At 38.0% G+C, this 27,949-nt stretch overlaps 2 protein-coding genes across 14 annotated transcripts in view; one reads left to right on the top strand and one right to left on the bottom strand.

Moving 5' to 3' along the window:
• Positions 1-11,276, top strand: part of APBB2 (amyloid beta precursor protein binding family B member 2) — a 169,966-nt gene extending 158,690 nt beyond the window's left edge. For 12 of the 13 annotated variants that reach the window (XM_030449632.1, XM_030449633.1, XM_030449628.1 and 9 more), the window contains 6 exons: positions 378-492; positions 2,956-3,043; positions 4,122-4,205; positions 4,707-4,822; positions 5,609-5,788; positions 6,359-11,276. In XM_030449632.1, coding sequence (XP_030305492.1) covers positions 378-492; positions 2,956-3,043; positions 4,122-4,205; positions 4,707-4,822; positions 5,609-5,788; positions 6,359-6,526 — 751 coding nt within the window. In that variant the 3' untranslated portion in view covers positions 6,527-11,276. The remainder of the gene's footprint in view (positions 1-377; positions 493-2,955; positions 3,044-4,121; positions 4,206-4,706; positions 4,823-5,608; positions 5,789-6,358) is intronic. The other variant, XM_030449631.1, reaches the window with a different exon arrangement.
• An 811-nt stretch (positions 11,277-12,087) lies between these two features.
• On the bottom strand, positions 12,088-27,732 carry NSUN7 (NOP2/Sun RNA methyltransferase family member 7). The gene is made up of 13 exons (XM_030449952.1): positions 27,634-27,732; positions 26,541-26,961; positions 23,993-24,352; positions 23,544-23,602; positions 22,029-22,159; positions 21,278-21,430; positions 19,843-20,026; positions 18,154-18,364; positions 17,424-17,567; positions 16,638-16,739; positions 16,018-16,135; positions 14,472-14,589; positions 12,088-12,901 (listed from the first exon to the last, which is right to left on the bottom strand). The coding sequence occupies exons 1-13, from the start codon at positions 27,730-27,732 to the stop codon at positions 12,317-12,319; spliced, it is 2,685 nt and encodes an 894-aa protein (XP_030305812.1). The 3' UTR covers positions 12,088-12,316.
• Positions 27,733-27,949: the final 217 nt, after the last annotated feature.

The following is a 27,949-nucleotide window of genomic DNA, read 5'->3' as shown; positions in this document are numbered from 1 at the left end:
GCGTGTGTGTTTTGTCTTAATCTGTAATTCTCTACTCATTTATTCTTCAACAAAGTATTTGAATACATTTTCCTGTGTATTTACAATTGCAATAGAAATTACAGATTGTAAATTCAGTAAATTGCCAGAGTTAGGAAACTGTAACAAGCTCTCAAATTATGTAGATTAAGCACCAAACTTCAAACGTGTGTTTCATGGGTTTGCAGTTCATTTCATTTGTAGATCTTCTTTGTCTGAGGCATGTGTTTTCTTCTTCAACAGCCAAGGCATAATCTGTTAAATTGAAGTAGGATTTGCTGTTCTGGAGATACTAGTGATGCTAATGCCAAAATTCATTTTGCCTGTTTCTGATGTGTCGATTTATTTTGTTTACACAGAGACTTCGCTTATGTGGCAAGAGACAAAGACACAAGAATTCTGAAATGTCATGTGTTCCGATGTGACACACCTGCTAAAGCCATTGCCACCAGCTTACACGAAATCTGCTCAAAGGCAAGTGCATGTAATGCCACCCCACTCATCTGTTCAGAGGTCCCTGAGCCTAATAATATATACAATGAGCAGCTGTACACGCTGTTAGTTTAGTTTCTCTCACTGACAAGAAATGGTGTAGAGAATTTGTAAAGGATGTGAATGGATGGGAACATTGGGAGGGTGAGCATTTAGATTGGAGGAGGATGATAGGTGCTTTTTATTTGATAAGTGTGTATAGAGCGTGAAGGTTTTCTTGAATAATAAAGAAGCTGTGGGTTTGAAATGGAAAAAGAACACACAGCTTCAATTAATAATATAGGATGATGTGTAACTTCATAAATAAATCAGACCTCTTTTAAATTGTATTATTCAGTGGTATTATCCTGCAGGACAGACTGGAAAATAGTTGCTAATAATGAAAATAAGGAGAAGTTTTAAGTTACTCTAGTTGCCAGTACCAAGGGATCTTAGTTCCTGCACATGGTAGTGTTGTCTGTAATACTGTAGAAAACTGTTCAGTAATTTTAATATTTTTTATTGTTGTTGTTGTTACTATTATTACTATTATTTTGAGATTTGTCACCACTCACTAGTTACTCATTTTGGTTTTCTTGCATGATCAGTTTATAAACGTCATTTTATGCAGCAATAGCAAGGCAGCACATGCCTTACAGCAGGCAAATCTTACTGAAACTCTTCATAGAGAGGCAGTTAAACTGATCTGCGTGAAACTTTCCTTATTCTTCTACTGGTGGTGGACTTGAGGCTGCATCCACCTTTTAAAATAAATATTCTGCTGCTTGGTTTAGTTTTCTTTCAAACATGTCAGTTTGCACCACAGGAAAAGTAGGCTGTGAGGATGAATAACCTTATCAGTTATCTCTGTCTAACTTGTCCCTCCTCATAAGTCTCAACAGCTCTTCTAGAAAAGCTGGTTAGGAAACCTTCAGTTTCTAAAATTCTGCTGATTTACTCTATACCTGTCATTTGGGTTTTACATTTTGTCTTCACATTAGTGAATGGAATCAGTGATGTCAAATTCCTCTAAAAATGTTTCAGTTTTGCAACATTGGAGAAATGGCTACAGAACTTGTGATGTTTCATGCAAACAACATGAGCATTTACACAGTGAGCATTACTGTAATCTGGACATCAGAGTTTTGCCTGAGGCAGTGGCAGAAGGTGGCCCAGCAAAGCCTGACAGGTCTCCAGGCTTGGGCACCTGAGGAAATGCAGGTGGCAGGGCTCAGGGAGCTGCTCAGGTTGGCCAGGGAGCTGCAGGCTCTGCTTGGTGAAGTTTGACACAGGGGACTGACAAGAAGCCTAGACCTGGTGTGTTCCTCTTCTTTTTCCTTCAACTCTCAATTCTTACTGATACTTCTTGCAAGTCTAGCACGGTGCACAGGCCAAAGTTGCTTTTGTCCAGTAAGGTCAGCATCAAGTAAATGTCAGAGTTGCTGTACACAGGGGGATCAGAAAGGCAGTAGAGCTGTCACATATGTAACAAGGCCATGAAACTACAGGTATTGATTTTGTGTAAGAGATCAACCATGGATTTAAAACCATAGCTAATAGTAACACAGAATAAAACAAAATAGCATTGTTAGGTAGAGAATGTTCCTTTGTAACTCAGCATTAATTGAAATTCTGATTCAGGGAAGCACTTGGCATGTGCTAACTGAGACACTGGACCTCTTTGCTGAGTCAGGCCTTCTACCTGAGCTGTAGTGTGGATCATTTGTCATCCTCAGGGGAATATTATCTTGTGTGACTGTAACAAAGAACACTCTCAAAATATAAAACCTAAAAACAACAACAACAAAGAAGGTATAAATTTGCTTGAAGCATCTCCAGACCAGCTGTCATCTGCTGGAACACTCTAGTTCTCTTTACAGATTAAATTGTAATTAACAGTTGTAGCATAAAGAAGCAGATAGCAATGCTTCATATTTGAGCTTTGGAAAACCTCTATTAGCTTCCCTGGGTCACTTCTTAATCATATATTTGTAAGAAATAATCATCCAAAGAGATTATTTTTGAAGTGTTTTTCCTCTTTTGCTAATATACTTTTTTTGTGAGGAATGGGTTGTATTTTGCATGGGATTTTTAATTCCAGAAAAAAAACATAAAAATGGAGGAAAAAATTGTATGTAGCAGAAGATAGATCCGAGAGGATTGAGAGTGAATACCCTATGTGTTCATAGGATTGTTTAGCTCCTGTTTAACTCCATAGCTGGAGTTTTTTTTCTTCTCCATCTGTCTTTCCTCTGGGCTTGGACACTACTTAATTATGTAGTTAAGGAAGGGTGAATAAACTGGAGGAAAATTAGAGTTGTTATTTAAAAAGAGTAGCTTGTTTAGTCATGTAGCTTCTAATTTATTTCAGAAACTAAGGTTGCAGTAGGCATAGATTTATACTTGTAGTTGCTATTATACTGTTTCGTGTTCTTTTAAATGCTGACTGATGACTATTTTATTCAGATTATGGCCGAACGGAAGAATGCTAAAGCTATGGCTTGCAGCTCATTTCCAGAGAGGACTGGTGTAACCCTTGATGTTCCTCTGCAAGGTACTGTATCTTACACCTAGTATCTTTGGGATGGTCCTGTTTTAGGTATGTTTCATTTCTGATGCTGCTTCTGACCAAAAATGGAGTATGTTGGGTGGAGAGATGAGGAGTGTAGTCATATCTTTCATTACTCTGACACTAATCTCTTACCATATTAAATATTTTTATTGTGTGCTACAGCAACCACATCCTGCTCAGCTATGTCAGCTTCTGCATTTCCTCTTTCATTTTGAAATAGCCAACATTGCAAAATCAGTCTTACTCATTTGTGGCAACTTGCATACAGTGTCCTTTTCACATCAAAATACCTTCTGATTTGAGACTCCACAAATTGGCCAAATCTTCCTTACAAATAGAATATGCTCTGATTAATCATTTGGTTTCAGAGGAGCTGTTGGAGGAGGACTCCCATGTTTCAGCACCTATTTTAGCAGCTTTCAAAGCAAAGGGTGGAAGCAGATTGTCATCAAATTGAAGGGTCTTTTGCACACTCTATAGCATGGTAAAAGCAAGTTGCTTTTGCACGTCATTATCAGCCATAGCTTAATAGCTGCTGATGCGGAAGTGTTCCAGGAGAACAAACTTACTTTGTGTTAGCTTTACAGAAAATTACATTCTTCTAAATCCACCAGTTTATACTGAGTACCTTAGCTCTGTTCAATATATCCACTTGTATAATTGTCTGCTCTGGCAGTAATACTGTTTACTCATAGACTGTTTAAGATATTAACAGGGATGGTATTAAAATCAGATTCCAGATTTTACACATTTTTCAGTAAAACTTCTGTCTGTATGTCTCAGAAGCACATTTATCTGTATTTTATGGCTTTTAATGTGACAGCAATATAATGTGACCTTATTCTTGACATAGATCAAGAATTAGGTGATTCAAAGTTCTCCCTAATTCCTTTAGAAATTACGGAGAATTGTCAGAGAGAATGAAAACTTGTTTTAATTAATACAGTACCTTTAGAAGACAATTACTGGGGAAAAATTGCTTCATGTTATTGATGATATAAAAGTGGTTCTCCCTGTGATGAATCCTTATGAACAGAAACTGAATTTTGTTCCCATGCAGTAGATTTCCCAACACCAAAGACAGAACTGGTACAGAAGTTCCACGTCCAGTACCTGGGCATGCTCCCTGTAGCTAAACCTGTCGGTATGTAACATTTGTTATGAGACTTCCAAAGTACCTTGCATAAATTCTTGAAGGGCTGGGCTCTGCTAGGGAAGTGTAAATGCATGATTTTCAAAGGGAAGATACTCTTCTACTTGAGTCATGTTGTCAGGCATGAAGACATCTGGTATTCAGGGCCTCATTGGAACATATGTTCTGCAGCCAGAATAATTTGAGAGCTGCCATGAAGGCGGAGTTTATTTCTGTTGCTTTCTCTGAATATGAGCTCTGCTACTAATGAGAAGGGCCCTAGAGAACTGAAACAGTGCAGCAGCTAAACAAGATGTTATCCTGTTTTTTCTAAGCCGGAGGCACCCGTTTTGGTTTTGCAGATGAAGAAAAACCTTCCTTCCATCATCAAAATTAATTTTAGTAAGACATCCAAAACAATGTTTTCTGTACTCCTATGTGAAAACAAATATTTTGTTGTTGTTTACTTCTACTAATTTTTTTTTTTCATTATTGCATTTTCCTCTGTTTTAGGAATGGATACTCTGAACAATGCCATTGAGAGCCTAATGGCTTCCTCTAGCAAAGAAGACTGGATGCCAGTTACCATGAATGTTGCTGATGCTACTGTCACAGTCATCAATGAAGCAGTAAGGCAGCCTGTATTGTTTAGAACATGTTTAACATAATATGAGTATTGAAAGCAAGGAACACATAAACACCAGTAGAAATTCATTTGTACTAGATTTCATTTGCTTATTTTGCATTTTATTTCTTCCCAGAGATGAGAATCCGCAGACACTCTTAATGCTTATATCAGCCTCACTTTTATTTACTGTTCCAAGCATGGCCTCAGGAATATAAATTGTTGTGATTATTAATTCACAAATAATTGTTATAATTATTGGATACTTAAAACAAAATCATTCTTATTCCTTCCAGTATTTTTGAGGCTAAAATGTTGTAGGTTAAGCCCCAAGTAGCAGTCCTAAATTCTAAAGTGTGTTTCCCTTGTTCTTAGTAAGGAAGCCAAGAGTAATGTTAAAATCTATTTCACATCACTGTTCTTTTGTAGAGTATTTTCTGTAGAGATTAGTACAACTAAACTTTCAAATAATGTCTTCTATATATGTTTGGTGATGGAGTACCAAACCAACTTACCTGCATACCAGTGGTAGGGGAGCATGCTGTGTAGTCATGGTAGCCATGCTGGTTTGTGTCTTCACTTGACAGGCACAGTGTGCTCAGTGCTGCACCCAAAGCCTTGGTCCTCTGGTGACAGCCTAGAAGGGGAGCACACTGGGTGTACTCGGGTAGATAGACAGGAATTCCACAACACTGCATCAGTGTGCATCCCCATTTAATCAACTTACAATTGAACGTGAAGTTTCACAAACTATCCAGTAGTAATAATCAGTAATTCATTTCATAACCAGAATGAAGAGGAAATCCTGGTGGAGTGTCGTGTGCGGTTCCTGTCCTTTATGGGAGTAGGGAAGGACATTCACACATTCGCCTTCATTATGGATGCAGGAAACCAGCATTTTGAGTGCCATGTTTTTTGGTGTGAACCAAATGCAGGCAATGTATCAGAAGCTGTTCAGGCTGCTTGTATGGTAAGTGACCTTCTGCAAAGCCACCTAATAGAACTTAAATTTTTCACTACCTCCATAAACTCAACTAGTCTTTTCAGATTTTCAGATTCAAGGCAGACAAAGAAATTAAGATAAAAATAGGAACTGGGATTCTGATATATTGAATCAAATAAAATCCATGTATTTCTAAATTTGAAATGTCAGCTGAGTGAACAGTGCCCCTTCCCTCCTAACATCTGCAACTCTGTGTTAAATCAGAAATCTTTTCTTTCACTACACAAGTTTTCTAATGCTTGAAAAACATTTTGCTCAAAGTTGCATTATATAACCCAGTGACAATGTAGTGAAAATAATCCTTGTTCTGGAATAGCTGAACCCAGAAAACTTATTTTTTATTGAGTTTTCAAAGGGCTGTCACATGATTTAGTATCTGCCTTGTGTGTAGGTTCTGCCCAGACTGACAGCTGGGCTGTTCATCATGGCCAAAATGGAGGTTTGATAATATTTCACAAGTATTAAAAATGTATTTTAAATGCTCTGTGAAGGTATTGGATACAGTAAGGATAGCAGAATGCTTTTGCTTTGTTGCAGTTACGGTATCAGAAGTGCTTAGTAGCCAGACCCCCTTCACAGAAAGTGCGACCACCCCCACCTCCTGCAGACTCGGTGACTCGAAGAGTTACAACTAATGTAAAAAGAGGAGTGTTGTCCCTCATTGACACTTTGAAACAGAAACGCCCGGTCACTGAGATGCCATAGCTGCATCAGAGAGAAGATTCTCCTAACATTTAACTGAAGACAACAGTAGCTACACTAAGGAAAATGAACTGACTGATGTCTGGCCTTCCATTTTAAATTGTTGATGCTTTGTCTTCAGAGAATTTATCCTTATTGAAACAATGTTAGACAAGCATGTTCTCATGTTTTTGCCACCATCTTGTGATATGAAAAGAAGCATGAATAATTTTTTTGCTGTCAGTGAGTTACATCATGAGCAATGGAAGGTCTGTTTTGATTGTAAATACATGAACATTACCTGAACTCACACACACACACACAAAAAAAAAAAAAAAAAAAGAATATGGCCACATCCCTCCCAGTGAACTCATGCTAAAGTCCTTGGAGTGAATGATGCCCGAGTTGATAGTTTCACCGTCTTGAGCTGGATTTGTCACAAACCAATCTTAAATCCTACAGCACTTTGCTCTGTTTTCAACACTGGAGTAGGTACCAAGTATTAGCTACCATTGAGTTATGGTAGATTAAATACCAAGTTTGGGTTTCTACAGAACTACACCTGTTAGTTTTAAATTAGTTGTCAGCATTGGTCTAGCAACCACTTTTAATATCCCCTGACATGCTTTTGAATCATGGTGTCATAATTTCATTTCCTGGTTATACATTATGGTCTTAAGGAATCATGCTTATTAATACCAAACCAGTGCTGAAAAATCCAGTACTGTTTTCAGTAACTGAGTTTGCAGGATGATCCACTGAAGCTTTTCAGCTTTAAATATGCAAATGCACCCATTGGCTGTTAAATTTATTCTCCTAAATCTGGCATTTATTCATCAAAGACACCATGTCTTTCGTGCAGGGCTCATACCAATCAGAAGAAAGAAGCAGTCAGTAATTTTTCTGTCTTAAGAGTCTCATAGAGACTAAAATGTTCCATACCTGAAACTTACAAGTGTTTGATGAAATGTTCCCTTCAGCATCTGGTTGCACAATTCCCCTTTCCCCGCACAGTTTGTTGCTGAATACTTAACGTGCCACAAGAATAACAATCATGTTTCCCATTATTTATAAAATTCTGTGAAATTCCCTTTAATGTTCTTGTGACAAAACAGGAAGAGTAGTTTTCTAAAAGGATAGTGCTTCAGGTCATACAATTTGATTTCAATGCTTCTGCTCCAAAGGCTTCATCTAATTGCTTTGATCTACACACTACTGCAGACCCTGAAAAAATCAGCCCAGTACTGCCCCTTAAAACTGTACCTCAAGGCTGATTTTCAAATGCAGTTATGCATCTTGAGTCTCTCTCCTTTGCCATCTTCACTCTAGACCTGCAGATTGGTACAAATTTTGGAAATGGAACATTAAAAATCTTTTTTAACTAGTGTTCAAAACGTTTTGCCTCCATTTATAGATATGTTCCAAACTGTAACTGTCTCCCAAGTCTGCAAATTGGGTCATACTGTTATTTTAGAAGAACATTGTCAAGTTGTTATTACAACAACCTTTTTTTTTTTTTTTTACTATGCAAGAGACTGTTATCAACAAACTGATTTATTTTTATTTCCCTTTTCAAAGAAATTACCAGCAACACCTGAGCAGAACAACTCAGGAATGCACAGGGAACAAATTATATGATTCAAGAAATTTCTGCATTGAAAAATGCAGAAAAATCATTAAACTAAACTCAGCCTGATGTATAACAAGTGTCAGGTGAAAGCTAGCTGTGCAACTATTGTAATTAAGTTTAGCTCTCTGGAATACCTGCTGAAGAGCTGATCCTCTGCCATTCTCAAGTCTACGACCATGATTCTGCACCCCAGGCACTGAAGCAATCGCTTCCCCTCCCAAGCCTCGCAGCCCTGCCAATTTTAATTAATATAATTAAATTTTGTAGCTGCATCTGCACAGTGTTTATTCTTCCCAAGAGAGATCCAAACTCTCTAAACTAAACCAACACTTGGCAAACAGCAGTGTGTAAAGGTTCTTCTCCATACGTGTTGTCAAGGCTGTGAACATCTAGTTAGCTTTCACTAGCAAAGTGAGCGATTGCAGGGAGTGCTGAGAAGACAGAAAGGTATCTGAAAAGCCCTAGGTCACTTGGCAATATATGTTTTAAGAGTTTTGTGTCTGTTAACAAAATGTTGATTTTGCAAATATTTAAGTAGTGTGCTTAATGGTCTGACTATATGTGGCCTTTTTGCTTCAGTAGAGCTCTTTATTCTCCGAAGGATTAAATATACACCCGGGTGTTTGCAGAATCAGAGCCTAATATTGCAAAGACAGTTATCTTCTGTTAAACAATATTTAAGACACTTTTTACCATGGCCAAAAACGTGTGTATGGGGTATGTATGTTTGAGCTGTTTTAGTTGATGTTATAGCAACCCTTCAGTTACCTATGCATTTTTTTATAATACCTAGTGATTCTGTAGGCAGGCCACTGTGTTCACTATACCCTGTATGTCTGTTGCCATATTTTAAATTAACCTGTTAAATACAGCTTAAAATATTTTTATTTTATTTATTCTATTTTTACTGAAATATCCTGCATTATTATGTTGATGTATTGTCTTTACTGGACATGCTCTTGTAACATTCTCCATTCTGTATACTGTAGGTTGCCTAAGAAGAGGCAGGCTTTGTAATTATTTGTAGTCACTTTTTTTTTTTAAGTCTGTAGAAAAACCATGAAAAGCAAAGCTAATTTCTTAATTTTTTCAATGCAAGTAGTAAGTTAGAGGTAAGTATCACGCCAGTCATGTCATTAATATGCTCCCTTGCAGAAGCAAGGAGATGTATATTTACAGTCAGTGACAAAGAGATAAAAGAATTTCTTTAGAAATCTGCAGTTGCTGACTGTAGGTTTTATTTAAGCCACTTACTATTTAACTTGAAGGGGAGCAAGGGGTTGTGGGAGGTATCAGGCAACAGAGGCCACCTACAGGGCTGTTAAACAGGAATAAGGAAAATTGCACAGAAGGGCATGGAATCAATTCACAGTAAAATGATGTGAGGGGTGTTCTTCCTGTGCCTGTTGCCTGTACCTACTGACACAACACACCCGTCTGTGACAGAGGAAGAAAAGCTGAGGAGTATCTAGTAGCTTACACCTGTTCTGTGTCACTAAGTTCTACATCCCTTTTCTTCTAATTTGATCAAGTATATAGATCATTTAACTGGGGATCTAAAACTGTTAGTCACCCATGGAAAAATGAACTTCCTTATTCCAGCAGCTAATATGGGCTCTGCCTTTGAGCATTACCATTAACCCCATGACTCCTTTCTTGGGCAGGTTAATTAATACATTGCTAAAACTAGTGCTAGTGCTGTACAGTCAGCAAAAGCAGGATTGACTCTTTTTTTAACAGCAATAAGAGAGAAGGAAATATACCCACTGTTTATTAGCAGAGCTCAGTCTTACATAAAGCACCTGATTGACATTGAAAAGAGCAATTTTCCCTGCTGTTGACCACCTCCCCACATTTAAATGTAATCTGTTCTGAGAATAAATTTAGCTGCATAAAATGACTGTCTCAACTGTTACTGATCCATCAAACTGGGAAATTATTTCTTTTGTACCACATAGTGGTTGAGGGGAGGGAAAACATTCTGGTTGTTTAGAAACAATAGCAGTACAGTGGACAGTTTTATATCTAGAAGGCTGAATCAACAGTTTTTAGTTGAAAAAAACACAAATATGTAACCAGAGGCAAAGAAATTAATTCCCTGAGATGTGGTTGTACTGGAAAAAGTCATCCAGGTGTTTCACTGAGCTTGCAGGCTTCCACCTGTGAGCCAGCTGAACTCCCAGATGTGGCCACCATGTGATGTTTGGTGCATAGAAAATAAGCTGCAGACCTGCAGAACCACCATCTTCACTGTCAGCTCTTTGATATTCTTGGTAGGACATCAAGAGTCCAACTGGCTCAGCCTCCACAACATTTCAAAGACACAAGAAAAAGCAAGATGGGGCCAACTGTACCCCAGACAAACATGTTCTTTCACAAGTAGTTTTAATTACATTTAATAAATGAATGATAGATTTTTATTTTAAAAAACAGAATTCAGGTCTCTAGCTGCACAATCTGAACTTCTTTTAAGCATTTAACAAGCATTTAAAAAAAACAAACAAACTTGAGATCTCCTAACATTCCATTCATTTTCCTAACATGTAGGATCTCTCATTCTCCAAGATGTTTTTGAAATAAAATAGGGAATGATTTTTTTCCAGTTCTGTGTATTGCAGGCAAACAGGTCTAGTTGTATCCTTACTGTTTGTTCAGAAACAAGAACATGGAGTTCATCCTTTTACTGGAACAGGTAAGGAGCACGGGTTACTCGCAGGGATTTACAGCAGGTGAGCGATCCCTTTGATTAGGACAGCTGGCTCAGATTAAAATGCTAAAAGAAATTTTCACTGATTTTAAACAATGATACTGATCTGATGAACACAGCCAGCTGCCCACACTGCTGGTGTATTACCACTCACATTCTTTCTTCTAAAGGTAGTGCTGCTCTGGCTATGTTGGCTGGCAGCGAGGAAAAATAGATATTAAAATGTTTTCTCTGGGCAGGTCTAAATCCAAACTTGTTTGTCAAATAGGTCAAGATTCCATACAATATTGTCTACACTACTGGCAACAAATATCTTAAATGATTGTGTAGAGGAAAATTTCTCTTCTGGGCCACAGCTACCTTTGCTTTTCTATATTGCTATGCTTTGTTTCATTTCTACAACAGTATAACCTAAATAAATGCAATGCCTGAGGTTCCTCTTTCTGTCATTCTGTCTTTGTTTACCATTTACTTTCTTTATACTCTCCATATTTAGCACTAAATCAGATTCTTGTTAAAAGTATCTATGTTTCATTTTTATACCCTGCTCAGGCTATAAGGCTATTGTAGATAATTTAAAGTTGTTTGCTAGCAAGAGAGAGCAGGTTAGAAGCTCACCGCTGTTTCCAAAGACAGTCTACTCTGTTTTGTCATTATTCAGCTGATTAGCAATAAAATTTCTAAAAATAACTTATTTTGACAAGAGCAGCTCTTTTCAAATAAGAACTGCTTGTGTTGAGAAAGGTGGTATAAAGCAGTTATACATCATGCCATAGTCTGACATGACATTATGATGAGAATTCAGTATTTTTAGCTGAGACTTATATATGGTTTTCATTGTTAAAATTGTCAAGCATGCCTGAGTGGAAACTGAGGGAGTAAATACTAGAAAGCTTGTGCATGGGCTTTTGTGTACTGGGACAAAACTTTTGTGTCTGTACAAAAGTTAACTTCTAGTTTTAGAAATCAAGGTGAGCTGCCTGGCTTACCGTGCAAGGCTTACTTCCTGTGTGTCACAGTCTAAAGAGTAACTTACAAAAACAGTATCTAGCACTTGTAAAGAAAAATGCAATCCCACATTGCATTGTATTGTATTAAAAAGAATAATAATAATAATTTTGAAATATGAGTATTCTTCCAGCTCTGTTCAGGCTGTGGGGGGAAATCCTATATGCTATAACTTGTCATTTCAAAATTTATAGCAAAACTTTGTATTTTTGGACCTCATTCCCCAGTGGTCTATTGGTCCTATGTAGCTGAGTTACATTCACTTTAAAGTGAAATTACTGTGTGTAATTAAAGCGTTCAAAATTATTGTCTAACAAGGATATTTCCACACAAATACCCAATAATCTTGTCTGTTGTCCACAGCAAGATTATCCTGCATATAGATACACTGTAATCTATGGGTATTGATTAATATATATGCACAAATCTTTACCTTCTGTGTAAAGGTAGGGACAAAGCTTGAAGATTCTTACAGCCATGGGTGAATGTGGCTACGCACAGGTGGCTTGATCCCTTTAGAGAGAGGCTGTAGAAGTGTCCTGGCAGCCTTTGCTTTAGTCAAGCAATGAAAGCACTGCTGAGTTGATAACCTGGGTTTGTTTCCTTGTGGTGTTAGCGCTGGAGGAAAAACAATTTCCACAGTCTTCAGTGGAAGCTTCTTACGTTCTGCACGGGGCTTTCTAGCAAATGTCTGTCTTTCAGATGTCACCTTGCCTGCGGGTGACAAATGTGATGTGTGCTTCAGCACTTCAGGCAGAGCTTTGTCTGAAACGGGGTTGATAGATTTCTTCAGCTGAACAGAGCTCCTTGTTTGGCTCATGTTACTGCCTGCTTTAGACACTGAAACTTCAGCTTTAATACTGGATACAGGTGGATGGTGAAGGAACTCTGCAAGCTTTGGCTCTATACCCCTGCCACTGATATTACGTCTGTGCTGTGTTGCTTTCCGTTGCTTTTTCCCTTCCTTTGGTTTTTTTACAGCAATGCCATCCAGTAGTCCTTTAGATGCAGCACGAGACAAAATCTCACCAGCAGACACATTTTCAGGATCTTTCTGAAAATTTCAAAGGAAACAATAAGTTTAGCCACAACACAGAACTACAAACTCCATGCTTCAATGCAAGGTTCCCAAGAACTTACTCCATGAGAAAACTATGGCAGAATCTAGCAGAAAGCTTTAAATCCCATGATAAATGCAAACCAAACTATTTATTCAAGAAATAAAGAACATGAAATGAACGTGTTGTGGATCTGAGCATTTGCTCTTTTGATACTTCGCCCTCTAGAGGCCTGAAAAAGGGAAAAATAATTCTAGGGGTTGTACTACATCTCCCACATTGACTTGCTCTGTATCTTGCCTGTAATAACATGCATTTATATTTTTAAAGGTCTGTATCAGAAATAGTAACCAAAATACAGAAGTGTGATCAATAACATTAAACAGGAACAATTTTCATGATAATGAAAATCCCTGCTCATAATGTATAAACAAAGAACTCTCAAACTGGATTAACTAGGAACCAGGTCAACATCCCAAATATGTAAAGAGAAGCAATGGGAAATAAACTATTTACAGCCAGCCAAGAAGGTTTCTATAAACCAGAGACTTCCATTTAAGATACATGTTTTCTGTCCTTTCAGAAAATCATTTCAAGAGTCACCTAAAAATTGGCAAAAAAAAGTGGAGCAATTGCATTAGAATTTTACTTAAAATAAATCAGCTACCTGAAACAAAAGAGAACATGGCAGACAGATGTACACAGCAAAATTGCCAAAAACTTACTAGCTCAGGGAGCCACGTTAAAAAATATTTTACACTGAAAAGAAGGAGATCAATAATAGATAACTTGAAAGGCTTTTCATGTGTGATTCTCTTCCTCTGATAAAATCTTTCCATTCCCCTAAAGACACGAGCTTCTTTCAAGCACTGTAATTGCAGTATGATAGAAAGTGATACAAATAATGGAACAAGGTCTCATATTTTCAATGAAATTCAAATTAGCTCCCCCCCTTCTTCTGATGAAAAAAAAGTCCTGCTTTTTCATACATGAGGAAAATGTTGATGCTTAGAGATGCAAACGAGCCCTTCAAGGGATTCCTTCCTCAGGAATCAGGCCAATCTTTTCCATTTACTCAGCAAAAGCCCCCTGCCTTTTGGGCCAGATTTACATATGCCTTAGTTTTGGAAGGAAAGATACTCACACCTATTTTATTCAAATTATAATGAAGTCTCAAACCCCTGGGGGTGACATTGCTTGGATACTGTCAAATCTTGGTGACACATCCAGACATAACAACTTTACCAGACACCCTTATTCATGAGTAACCAAGCTGTGTATTTCATTCCAAGGTGTGACAGCAAGGATGTGTTACCTCTGGGTATTCCTAGCATTGTTGTGTAATGAGAAACTGCCCTTACCACAAACAACTCCAGAAGAAAACGCACATGTTGGGAAGTTGTACTCAGCACAAAACTCTAGAAGTGGCACATTTAAACTGCTCATTTTCAGTCAACTGAAAACCAGCCAGGAATATTTTTTTAAATGTTTCATTTCATATATCCTTTTGTAGAAAATGGCAATATTTGTTTTAAGTCTTTTTAAATGGTAATTTTCTTAGCTTACCTCTCTTTCTAGAATAGCTAGAAAGCAACCACTGGAAGATTCTGATGGCTCCATTTTGAAAAACAACTCTGTGGAAGCTTCTGAATTTGAACAAGTATTAAAAGCAGGAGGAATAAGCCTGTAGACAATAAGAAAATAATGCTTGAGGATATAAAAGCAATTTTAAAATATATACTGAAAGTAATTTCCAAATTGTGTCTTTCAGCAGCAGCTTTACAGAGCCAATAATCAATCCTCAGTTTTAAAAACTACAAGAAAGACACAACAATTAATCTTTACAGAACTAATTCTGTTTTTTCCAATAGGTAAGTATATTAACCACCAGATAATAGATATGTATGAAGGCAAATAACAACTAAGTTCTTTTTTCAGTCTGCAATTACTAGATTATCAAGTTGTCCACAAAGCTGGGGAAGGCTCTGAAAATGCTGAGCAGTATATAGAAATTGTAGAGGTGTTGGCTTTGAGTTACAAAGAGTATGCTCATGTTACTAGGTATATGCTCATAATATCTACCTATCTTAGGAGAAAAATACCTATTTGTAGTAAGTTTTTTCAAATTTAAAGTTTTGCAATGCATCAGTGAGGTATCTGATCATCATCAGTGAGCATTATGTGTAACATACTTTTTTGTGAAATTCTTTGGACCAGTCACAGTTAACATTTACCATTTTAATCATGCCACATTTAAATTCACTGAATGGTATCTTGAACCACACTACCATGATGGCCAATTCACTAACACCTAAGATAATATGAATTCTAAAAACAAAGTATTTCTGTCTTGTGTTTTTGGCAACTAAACTCTTTTAACTTGTATCCTGTAACCAACGATTGTATCTACATGCAAGCAAAGTGCCAACTGTTTGCATTCATCTGCTGTGACTGAAAAAATCCAGAAAGTATCCATTAGTCTTTTAACAATTGCTCCATCTGACAGGGGTGACAGCTGGGAAGTTTTAGCTACATATGTAACATATACAACACACATGCCTTTTCAATAGGTATTTGTATTTGTGTGAGTGCACAGGACGTTCTCTTACTGTAACCTGACCACCCAGAATTCATTCACCTGAGTACAGGGATCAGCAATCCTACAGCAGAGGTTCTTGTTCTTTTATATAATTCTCCATTTTAAGACTTTGTATCTTCCTTTGAAACTGATTGTTTTAGGTGAGAAGCTGAGAGCATGCCTGTGAGTTCCCTGAGTTCAAATCTCCATTTTATCTTAAACTAACTTCATTCTCTGAATACCAATAGGGTGAAAGCCATAGCTCTATGTGAAGCTTGCCACGATGTTTTTTCCAAGCAGTCATGCTGTCTGCCCAGCTTGATTTCAGGTGGAAACAAAAATATTAGATGAAAAAGTCACGAAGATGATACTTGCTTATAACACCAACATTAATTGAATGAGAGATGGCAAAAAGTATTTTAAACACGAATCTTATGCAAGACACAGATCCGTCTAGGACAGGTTATGCTACAATTATGCTACTATTTGAAGTTATACTTAATTTTTCCATAGACAAAACTACTCATTGCCTACCTATATGGTTTTACTTTATTTCCTTCCACTCCAGATTCCAGTGCTTTTTTCACTACTAGTTCATTTTCTTCTGAGTAAACTGAACAAGTGCAGTAAACAATAGCTTGTACTTTGTTAACTACAAAACAAAATAACAAAAAAACTTTTTCTTCATATAAGCAGGTTTAGTAAAGACTGAAACCAGCATAAAAATTATGTTGGATGTAATTTTTAAAAATAAAGTATATCCTTCATCTCTAGAGGTTTTCAACAATGAAGATGTTTTAAACTATTTGCAGATTTCAGCAGAAATTCAGGGCTACTGTCCAGTCTTTTTGCACAGCTACCAAAGGAGCCAGAAAGAAAGTGGCAGGAGGCAGAGGGAATCAGACTCCATTGACAACTTCCCCAAAGCAGAGTACAGCTAAGCCAGTTCTCTATACAGTGACAAAGATTATTGTATTACCGGGTGGTGAATACTAGGACACAGCTACACCTTCAAACTTGAGGAGAGCGTTACTTAGGGGGTTTGTTTACACATCTAATAAACACCACATTTTTAACTCTATAAAACCAGGTGGCAGTGCAATGGAATTTATAGTATAAGGTTACCCCAGAAATCCACAAGCTAGCACACTTACATTTCATTGCATGCATCAACTCATTAAGCTGCCTCTCAGCAAGAATATTGAGTTTATCCACAGATACACATCCTTGGAAAACATCTCTTAGCAATCCTGCATCTAAATGCAAAGAGTTGTAAAATTATTAATGCAGCATGTATGAGTGTCTTAAAACTTGGCTGTCTGCAGAAAATGCTTTGGCAAGAGACCAGTTCATTACTGGTGCAGTGGAAAGGTAAGCTTTATGAGTTACAATACCAAGAAATGCCTAAATTATTATTCTTTGCCTCTTTACCCATCTAATGAAAACTGTACAGTGAACAGACTTATACAAACAGCCAATAAAGAAATATATTCAAGGGAAAATTACATATACTCACTGGTATCTAGAAATAAATTTTCTATCTAAAGGCTATATATACTCTGCTCCCCAGAACAACCCTCTAACATTATATTATTGACTAGAAATTGACATTACAAAATGCTGTTAATCCTTCAGTGCCACCTAGAGATATTTTTTCTTGTTGAGAATTCCAGGATAGTCCAAATACACACTTGCTCACTTTGTGAGGAAAAATCATCTGTGTTATTTTCTTTTCTATTTCCATGGTGTCCTGCATGTACATTATACTTACAGAACTATGTATGGTGTTTAATATATATAGTTTATATTAAAATAAAATTCTAAAAGGAAGGGTATTTTATAAAATTATACCATTTACTGAAGCTGCTACAATGCCCAGCCCACAATACTTCAATACTATTTCAACCAGGAAGCATGAGCTAGCTACTGTGCCAAGTTACCTCCGTGGTCATGGACAATAAAGTCTATTGGATTGCCAACACCCAGTCCAGAGCATTGTGGCAGCAACAAAATAACTTTTGCATTTTCAAGTCTTGGGTCTACTGGGTCAATCTCAGTGAAGTCTTCAGGTAACAAGTGAATATCTGAAAAAAAAAGTGAAAAAAAAAAGTGAAAAAAAAATTGAAAAGCTTGACAGTTCTACATGCAAGCAAACCAGCCTAATTTCAATGTGATAAATGTGAAGAGACAGCATTCCAGTTTCAAACTGAAGGACTAGCTAGACCTTAACATTTTCCACTGAAAAGACTCCTAATGGGGTTCCACCATCTTGTTGCATTCTGTTCCTATTTTATCCTATGGGTAAACTGGACAAGTGCATGGGCTTTAGAGTAGCACTCTCAAACAGATGAAAATTGGACTAAAACCACCAAATAAATGGACCCAAAAGTTCCCAGCTACACCAACTGCTGAACAGTAACTATTTATATGAAAAAAATTCCCCGTGACATTTCAGGAGCCTGATTCTATGACATGGTTAATCTGCATATTTTTATTAACTTGATTGTAGCTGAAGAGCTGTCAGCTCACCTTGTGACAAAAAATAAATTGTTGCAGCTCTCCCCACGTCCTCAAAGAATGGATCTCTGAATTCTGGTAGAACTGTGTCATGTTTATAGTTAAACATCTGTAACACAATACTTTATGCACGGCAACTGCTCTAACACCTACTTTTACATTCCATGTGACTGAACAAGCTCCTCAGTTCTTCTGCTTTTGCTGAAGATTTCACACCACAAACAAAAATATTGGATGTGCTGTAATTTGTCAGCACTGACATATGGGCAATGGTCAGATGGGAACCCAGGTGAGCCACAATAATGTCGTCCCCTATGTTCAACAGCGCCTGTGAAGAGTGCACAGCAAGGCTGCGAGACTTATCCTAGAAAACAATGACACAAAAATTGAGTATGGACAACTAACTTGGTTCCTCTGAATGCCAAACTTCTTTGCCAAACTGAGAAAGCATTTCATCATTTTCATGACAAAGGGAAAAGAAGGGAGGAGAAAAGGTAATCAGAGATAGACAGTTCTGCTAGTACATAATTAAGTACAAAATGAAACGTATTAAGTTACTAAATTCAAATAAATCTAACTAACGTATAAGTATAATATCTCTAGGCAAAAGAAATGTGTGTATCATCTCCATAAGGAGGAACTCCTAGCAAATACAGAGGCCACAATATGTGGAACTCATCCTCAGAGGCAGCTTAACAGAGAAATGCAAAACCATTCACATAGCTCTTCATGGTAATTAAAATGAGAAATTATGCCCTTACCAGGGCTTAATTGAAGACCAAGATTTTGCTGGCATTCAAACAAAGAGGCAGATTTGAATGCAGAAAGCACAGGAACCTCTCAACAAAAGATCTCATGCTACAGGTGATGAAGAGACAAAGACATTTGTGCAGCATTATCTCCACCAAATTACTTTACAAGGTAAAGACTGAAGATGGAGGTCACAGGTACTATGCTTGTACCAGATCTGGCAAACACTGATGATAAAGGGCAAGGAGAAAAAAAACCACAACTTTCAGTTCACATTTGATGTGAACTGATACAACACTCAAGTACCCCCCCCTACCCTTCCAGAGAAAGATGGAGTTTTGAGGGTTCTGTTCCCTCACTTTGAACAGTCTTAAGTAGTAATACCCAGCATTTGTTCCTGTGATCTATGGGTCTGTCTTGTATAGTTCTTTTCTAAAATTTCAAGGAAATGCTAAGTATCAAGTGAAAATGCCCTTTGAAATGTTTCTGTTAAGTGCTCAAAAATCATCAGACACTTCAGACAATTTGTGGTTGTGTGTTGTTGCATGGTTATTCCCTACCACTGCTCTAGAATAGGAACCTCTGACCAATCTTGCCTGGAGAGGATAATAATGGCAAGTCAGGAAAAATACCAGGGGATGTTATGTAGATTTAAGAACCACGCTGCACAAAATACTAAGTACTGCCCTCATTCCAACGATACAGTTAAAGAACAAGATATATTAGCATATCATTACCTACTAACAGGTGGTAATGCATATAGATATATGTAGAAACTTTCCCCACATTTTCAGAAGCAAATCTGCCTCTTTGACCACTTTTGGTGCTTATTTCAACAGCTTTAAGATTGAATTTAAAACATTTTACTAACTTAACTGTAGCTATCAATTATAAGCATTAACATTTGCATGCTAAATTTACTAAGTGAAACAATTTCTAATGTTCTGATTATTAAAAATGTCCAAAACCTTATGAGAGTATGTTGCTTCCTGACTGATATAGCAGAACAGTCACACGATACATGACCTCATTCTAATGCAAAGCATTATATTAGTTTGCAGTTCACATTACTCAAGAGTGACATCAACTCACCTGCAGTACGAGTTTGCAATCTGCAAAAAGATCTAAATTAAGCAGTTCTTCCTTAAGAGAGGAAGGAAAAACCAATACATCATGGCAGTGTAGGTCCATACAGTACGTGTAATGGTCCAAGTCTGACACAGATTGAACTCTTCTGAATCCCCTTTGCTCCAGTTCCCTGAAAACATCTTGAAGGCTGTTAACATACAACTCTGTCCATTAAATATTCAAGAGTTACTTAAGCAATATAATCACATTGATGATATGGTTTGTCTGTTCTTTTTCAAGTGTGTTTGTGTATATGTGTGTATCTATATATAGATATACATTTTAAAAGAAATACACAGTGCTGTCTAATGCAGGAGGGGAAATCACTATTTTAGGCATATAAATTCAGGTTTGAAATAATTAAGTTAATGTTTGATAAAACAGATTAAGAAGGAGGTATGAGTCTCCAGAGGATGACTCAAAAGCATCAAAACATAAATGTCCATGTGCTCAGGAGACTACTGCTGGAACAGTTCAGTTCTTTCAATTGCTTTCAATTTAGACCAGCCTGCCAATGAACTTAATGGCTTATAGCTGACATAATCTTCGTGTAAATGTAATAGAGGCATAAATGCTGACATTTGCAATTCAGATATCATAAAGATTTAAAGTATATACACTTGGAGTTTCGGTTGTACCATAAGCTGATATGGTACATTAACCATAGGGTCAACACAGCAGCTTTCAGCTCAGTCTTAGTTAACAGCTGCAAAATCACAACCAGATTAAGACACCCTCTCTATCTTGCCTATAACCTAAACACAGACCATTGGTCCAACACAAGACTATGAAAACAGAATTCTTGAACACATAATAAAGCAGACTACCTGTCTAATAAAAGACAAGTTATCCTGGTACGGTTCGTGTAACAGTTAGAACAGAACTGGGAACACCAGTGTTACTTGTAGAATAGTCCACCAAATACAAGGATTGAAAAAAATGCGTTTCAGGTTTACACTATCCAGAATAAACACCAGTATTAACTACTGTACTGCATCTCTCTTAAAATTCTTTGCCACTGCTATGGCTTAAAGTAATACACACACTTTTGAACAAGTTTTCTCTTTCTCTGTTTTGTCAGAGTTCACTCACCTACAGAGGTTTTTTTTTTTAAATTTATTTCTTCATTTATTTGGTGAAAGACTCACACAAACAAAAGAAAAGTAAGAAGAAAAACTGTTTCATAACTTTTTACAGTTCATTAATACCATTACTGCAATAAATTAAAAACTACAAACAAGTATGAGGCAAAGTCGCAGGACAAAGCAGAAACAAAGCAGAATTTACTATAAGAAACTTAAATTACTGGTATTAATATAATCTGGCAATTCTAAAACAAGGTCATGTATCATTTCATCTATAAACCCATCAATATTAGATGATACCTTAAAGACCTTACCTGATTTTCAATGTGTTTACCCAAACACATAAAGGTAATGCAGAAGCCCTCTGTTCCTGCTTCCGTACAGTTTCTGGTAGAAAGGATTCAATTGACAGAGCACCATGTTTGATGCGGGATCTTGCTAGTGCAGCTGCCAACTTGGTCTTAAAACTACACAAGCATAATCACAAGATTATTAAATTTTCCAAGGGATTACAATAGCTATTAACATGAAGTATTTCTTTTACAACACTACCTTGCTCAGAAAACAAAGCCAAAAGTGAAGCCTCGTTTTACAAGATGCTACAGAAAATACAGAAAACCAAATGTCTGTTGAGTTCATCAACAGTCTGATGAAAGAAATACTTAAGTACTACTTTAACTGTTTATTTTACATATCTTCTGGTTTTGTACTAATTAATTACAATAATAAATATTTAACAAAGTTCTGTAATATAAGTATTGCTAAGTAAATGGATGTTATTCCATTCCATGACATCTTGACTCTTCTAAAATTGTATGAAAAATGTTTCAACAGCTCAAAAATAATATACCTTTTTTAGCAAACTACTTCACAATATAAAGATGTTTTTTTAAAAAGCTGTATTTTCCTTAACTATAGGAACATGGAAGTTCCCATCAAACTATGCTCTCATTTAAAATTGGAACAAAGCACACAAAATTTGAAGCTGAAGACATCTGTAATAGTATTATACACATCTGTATTTCTGCTTATATTTATAAACAAAATAGTTCTTAGCATGTATACCTGTATAGATAATCCTCTATTTGCTGAATTTCTTCTACAGGTTCTTCTTTATCAAAAATCTTTCGTGCTTTGAATTTTCGGTCTTGTAGGTCATAAAGCATCACAACCAGCAAGCTGGTTAATTCATCTGGCTGCAAGAGAAGCAACAGGACAGAGAAAGTGACACAAAACATGACTTAATTCTGCATAAGAAGATCCATATCAAAAAGCAGTCTCCCACGTGAAAGGCATTAAAAACTCCAATGAAGCCCTGATTTGTGAGAATATGAAATTAATTCATTATGAAGAGTTAGTGAAACATGAAACTCAGATACACAGCTTAAAATTTACCTTATCAAAGTTAAAAACATCCTCCATACACACAAATAATATACAATATCTAAACAACTTCTAATGTTACCAGACTTCCAATTTCAACATTTTTCTTTTTTTAATTTTCTCCTCATAAAATAGTTTCTGGAATAACTGAAGTAACAAAAACTCTCTGTCTATCAGCTTGTCTCCTGTGGGATTCTTCAGTATGTAACAACCAATAAGCTCGGTTGTGTTGACCATTCTGCCAGTGGGACATATGTAAAATCTCCTCCCTATGGCCAAATGTTTAAAACAGGGAGCAACCATCTCCTTAGTAGGGTCAATAATTAACAGCACTTCAGTTACTCTTTTCTACCTCTTTTTATTAAATTCTTACCACTCTTACACCTTCGGAAACTCTAACTTTCTAACAAATCTGCGTGAAAGTAGCTAGAAAATTCAAGTTGTTAGGGAAATAACACCAAATACAAACTGTTACCACATAAATCTTACTTTCTTACAAAAACAAGCCAGAAATCAAACGTGTTATATCATCTGGCTGCTCACATCCATCTCCACAAATCACGTAAGTTCAAATTCATCTTGTCATTTTCAAAGGCATCAAAACTAAATTGGAATGAATAGCAGATTACTCTGTCAGGTCTAGATTTTCTTTGCATGTCAAAGAAGGGAAATATGTTGAGAGAGTAAATGGGAATAATTTTTGCCAGTACAATATTTTGTATACAACACAGTTTGCCCAGGGAATGAAATGGGTTCCATGCATTCTTTTGTCTGATTGGGTTCACTCCTTGCTTTCCAATTCCCAGGGACAAGAAAGGAGCATGATTTTTTTCTTCACTCACAGGGTAACACAGCAGGGAAGGAAAACACATGGACTGGCTCATGGAAAACATGACTGAGCAAGTTTTAACACTGCACTAAGTGTTTTGGTTCACTCTTCTTTCTTTGAAAGTTTTGATTCCCAGCAGTAAGGTGCATCAAGAATTTCACAAACAATTTTATCTAGTATCTTGGAGACTGGTGCTTTAGACAACTAACTAAAAAGCCCAGCAACGTTTCAGTCACAGGCTACAATATAGTTCAGAACAACAAATGGTGGGTTTTTTTGAAAAATGTTGAAGAATCCTCTGAAAAGATTCTAATTACATCAACTCGAAATACCATAAAATGCACTTCCTCACAAAAATGTTCACTTACTATTGAGTGGCATGGGTAAATACCACTATCTAACAAAATCTCTTCAAGAAGATCTTGATCTGCAAAAAAAAAAAAAAATTGGCAATTTACACTATGAAATCTACAAGATTCTATGGAAGAAAAATAAAAACTTGAAAATTGCTAAAAAATAAGCTGCAAGTTTAACCATCATTAAAATTAAGAGCAAACCATCATGAATTAACAAGTCCTCATACTTCCTTTGTAGCAAAAATTATGGAGTTTAAATGTTTCATTTCATAACATCCTAACAACACTTAGAAATATTTACATATCTAAAGGATAGGAGAGGTCTAGCAGTAACCTGTAGTTTAACAAAACATTCCGCAGATCTCTGCAGGGGATCAGGTAGAAACTAAAGACTGTGTTTTTACATATATTCTCTGCTATATAATTTTTGTTGGCAACTTCTGGAAACGTTTCATACTTACATTTTAGAGCACTGAAAGCCAGTTCATAAGATACACACTGGGAATATTCATGTTTAATAGTTAGCATGGGAGATAATGAGCCATCCCCATACCGCACCAATGTTTTTTCCTTGGGCTTCTCAGTATGAATGACTTGGAAAATCTTTGCTGCATTTACATACACAGTGTCAGGATAGCCACTCTTCTCAGTCAGAGTCATTGTTCTTTGCTCAACAAATCCTTCTTCGTCTGTAATTTTCTTTTCACTCCAGTCTGAAGTATCATTTATAACATTCTCATGCAAAGGCTCTAAGTTACTTCTGGAACCTGGCTCTTTTCCAGTTGCTGCCTGTGTAGCTGCAAGTGACAATCCTGCTGCCTCTGCAAAAATTTAAAAAGTCTGCATTGAATAATGAAACTTTAATGACATTTTTTCACTGTAATACACTGTTCCCTTGATTTTCAGGTTTTCAATAGAATTTATTATCTTTTATAGGTTCTAATCCCATATATACATGTATCATCTATACTCCTATAAGTCTCTCATCTTGTATGTAAACAAGAAGTCTTTATAACAGTTTTCTTGCCTTAACTATTGTCACTAATTCAGATACAAAGATTGGTTGTTTCCAAGAGACCAGAGAGTTACAATAAGTTATCCTAAACAGACTATATGCAGAGATCTGATTTCCAGTGTCTAATAGGAAGCATTATTGCTGCAGACCAAGTAGTAGCTCTTACTAGGAATTCTACATATTTAAATTCCACCTAAAACCTACTTAATACATATCCACCACAGTGCTTGGATTTAACGTATTTGCTCGGGTTGCTATAATGTGCATTTGGGACAACACTTGGAGGCTTAGAAGTCAGGTTAAATGTAGGCTTAGAAGTCAGGTTAAGTGTTCAGAGAAGGGATAATTAAGTCAAAGCAAAGTCACAAAGGAAAGATTTTTTTAAAAACCAAACCCTAATCTATTTTTCCTGAATGAAGAAGATTGATACAAGAGAATCGTGAAGAATTTAGCAGCTGTAACACAGAGAGACAAATACTTCTGGATATTTTAGGACTAGTACTACAGAATAGCAGAGTTTGTTCTTTTTGCCAGTCTAAAAATGAAAAAAAAAAAAAAAAGAAAAAAAAAAAAAAAAGGCAGCGATACTGTGATAAAAGAAAAGCATCTTCTCTTTTGCTACACAATTTAGTTCAGTACAACCACTCTCCAGTTTTTTCTCTGCATGCCCCCACATTCCTCAGGATTCCTTTTCTGCCAAGAAATGCCCCATGCTGACCCAGCATTCCCCTCTTCAGATTCGTTTTCCCCACATGGCTGATGCTCAGCCCATTCCTCCCTTCTCCAAAACCAGCACAAAGTTAGTGCCCATCCAGTCCAGCCTTCTCCAAACAACTGAACAGTGCTGCTTCCTGAATTCTGGCAGCTCATCCAGAAGAGGATACATCTGATTCTCCCGGTATCTCCTTTCCCAGTATCTGCTTCTCCAAACTGAAAGCCATCCTGCAACAACTATCTCTTTACAGAGGTCCTGAGCCTCAGACATCGTCTTTTTTTATGGAATTAAGCACCAACACCCCTAGTGCTAGATGCAGCACTGATGGATCCATAAAACAAATGTAAATTTATTTTATGAAGCCATACTGAAACAAAACAAGCAGCCCTATAAAAAGAAAAGCACTGTTCTAAAGTACCAGATTAACTAAATCAAATCAAACCTCTTGTGTTTGGAAAGGAAACAAATCATAAATGCTTTCAGGACGTTTTACACTAACGAGAAGATGTGTAATTGACTACACAGAAACAAGGAGAGCACCTAAGAGGGACCTGGAGTTCAAATCCCTTCTCCAGCTGAACACAAAATACTCTTTTTTGGAATCTGTCTCATGTGAACCAATGTTTGTAGTGTCAGGACTTTGCAGACTTGCTGGGTTACCGATTACTCTTCTGACTTCTTTGCCAAAGCCGCTTTTGCTGACCTGCAGACACAGTGCTGCTGCTACGGCTTATGCACCATGCACTTTCCCCAAGACAAATGTCACCTCAACCAAGAGGAGGCGGCAGCGCTCCGCCCCGCGCACCACGGCTGCCAGAGCCGGCTCCGTGCCAAGCGGAGAACACCGAACTTCACCAATAGGAACCGACTGCAATTACCCCGAGGGGGCGGGAAGGTGAGCCAGTCAGAAAGGGAGCCACGAGCCCATTCCCACCTCTGCTTTATTTGTGAGAAACGGCCCGCATCAACCCACAGTATAAAGTCATACAGAAAAAAAAAATTAAAAACAAAAATACTCGCTTGTGTTGCCAAGAGTTTCTTGAAATGCTGGGCTGCAAGGTCTTAAAAAGAACTAATCCCTTCCCAAACCATACCGGTGCGGCCCGGGCGCCTTCTAAGCCCCTTCCCCTCAGCGGTAACCCGAGGGCCCTTTTCTTTACCCCTGACCTCCCGGGGATGGCGGCGCCGGGCGCTGAGGGCTTCCCCTGGGCTCCGGCTCCCCGCTGCCGCGGCTGGAGTTACCCACGCCTCCCCCTCGGCGGGTCCCGTTAATCCTTACCCGCCAGCGAGCGACTCTCCCCTCTCAGCCGAACCCGGCCAAGGCCAACCGAGCCCCGCCGCGCCGCCCCCGCCCCGCTCACAAGCCGCGCCCGCCGGGCCGTGCCGGGCCTGGGGACCGTTGGCCTGGGGAAGGGGCGCCGCCACTCTCCGTCCTGCGGGAGGGGGGTCCGCATCCCCCGCTCCCCGGCCTGACGGTGCCTCTGGCCGCCAGCCCCCCTCCGGGCCGGGGACATTGGTTCGGGCCGTGGCGGGTGCGAGACCGCGGAGCGAGGGGAGGCTGCGGGAGTAGGGGGGGTGAGGCGGCGGCGGGGCCCGGCGGGATGCGGGATGCGGGATGCGGGATGCGGGATGCGGGTCCGGCTGGGCGGCGAGCGGGGACCTGGCAGGCTGGCGCTGCGTCTCCAGGGGCCAGGCTGAGCCTTGCCCAATGCGGGAGTCGCATAAGTAATGAAGAAACCAGAAGAAAATGCCAAGGTCCACCCTGGCAACGGCACGTGTGTGTGTGTTTGTCTGTGTGTCTGTGTGTCTGTGTGTGTCTGTGTGTGGTACGGGTTCAGCGGGGCTGCCGGGACTGGATCTTGGCAAGAATCCCTGCTTCGGGAGCTCCTTGCACCTTCCCTTTCTGGATTTGGGGTTTTTTTGGTAGGTTGTGTTTTTGTTGTTTTGTTATTTTGCTGATGGTTTGTTTGGTTTTTTTTAAAGTGTGGGAGTTTGTTGGGGTTTTTTTTTTGGTTGTTGTTTGGTTTTGTTTTTTCATTTCCTCACACAAAATTAATTCTTGCAAACTCGATGACCCCTTTAAAAATAAATCTTAACCACACTCGCATTTCTAGCTGCATCATAACACCAACAGTGTTATGTTGCTGTTGATGTACACCATGCTCTGATAATATACTCTAATAATCTGCCAATAAATCAGACATAACCTTGTCAAAAATCTACTTCTCCCCACAAAATTTGTTCCTGTTACATCAGTGCTTTTATGGGCAATCTTTAAATTCTCCTGAAAAAGGCAGAATGGTAAAATCCTCTGTGATTAATTTAAAATCTGTGATGACCTTTGGTGTGTCATTTCTCCAAGACAATCCTACCTGGCAATTTGCACAAGCATCTGCCACAGGTACAAGTGCTTTTACATGGCGAAGGTAGAAATTCAGACTCACTTCTGCAGTAGAATTGCACAAAGTCATCAGGGCTTTGGTCCTGTTTGGCTCAGTCTAATTCATAGCACATCTGTCATTAACAAATCAGGAGGTCTCAGAGTTTTTTTTTAGGAACTAACTCATTTGAAGCACATGAGCCAGGGCTTATTATCCCTGCAGAAACTTGGACATTAGCCAGATCCCTTTCTGATACCAATATTACCAGATATCTAATAAAACCAAGCAGCAACTCTCTGCAACCAGT

The sequence above is a fragment of the Calypte anna genome, chromosome 4A (genome assembly GCF_003957555.1).
Source record: "Calypte anna isolate BGI_N300 chromosome 4A, bCalAnn1_v1.p, whole genome shotgun sequence".
In the NCBI taxonomy this organism is placed as follows: Eukaryota; Metazoa; Chordata; class Aves; order Apodiformes; family Trochilidae; genus Calypte; species Calypte anna.
Note: the sequence above shows the minus strand (reverse complement) of the source record. Positions and strands in the feature narration are given on the sequence as shown.

What these genes read in the sequence shown, in the direction of transcription:
- NSUN7 (XM_030449952.1), bottom strand. Translation starts at nt 27,732, where the DNA reads ATGACTTTGTGCAATTCTACTGCAGAAGTGAGTCTGAATTTCTACCTT. An exon ending in TTTACCCATGCCACTCAATA is followed by an intron (nt 22,160 to 23,543) that starts GTAAGTGAACAT and finishes CTTCTCTTGCAG; the next exon opens with CCAGATGAATTAACCAGCTT. An exon ending in GTTGATGCATGCAATGAAAT is followed by an intron (nt 16,136 to 16,637) that starts GTAAGTGTGCTA and finishes TTTGTTTTGTAG; the next exon opens with TTAACAAAGTACAAGCTATT.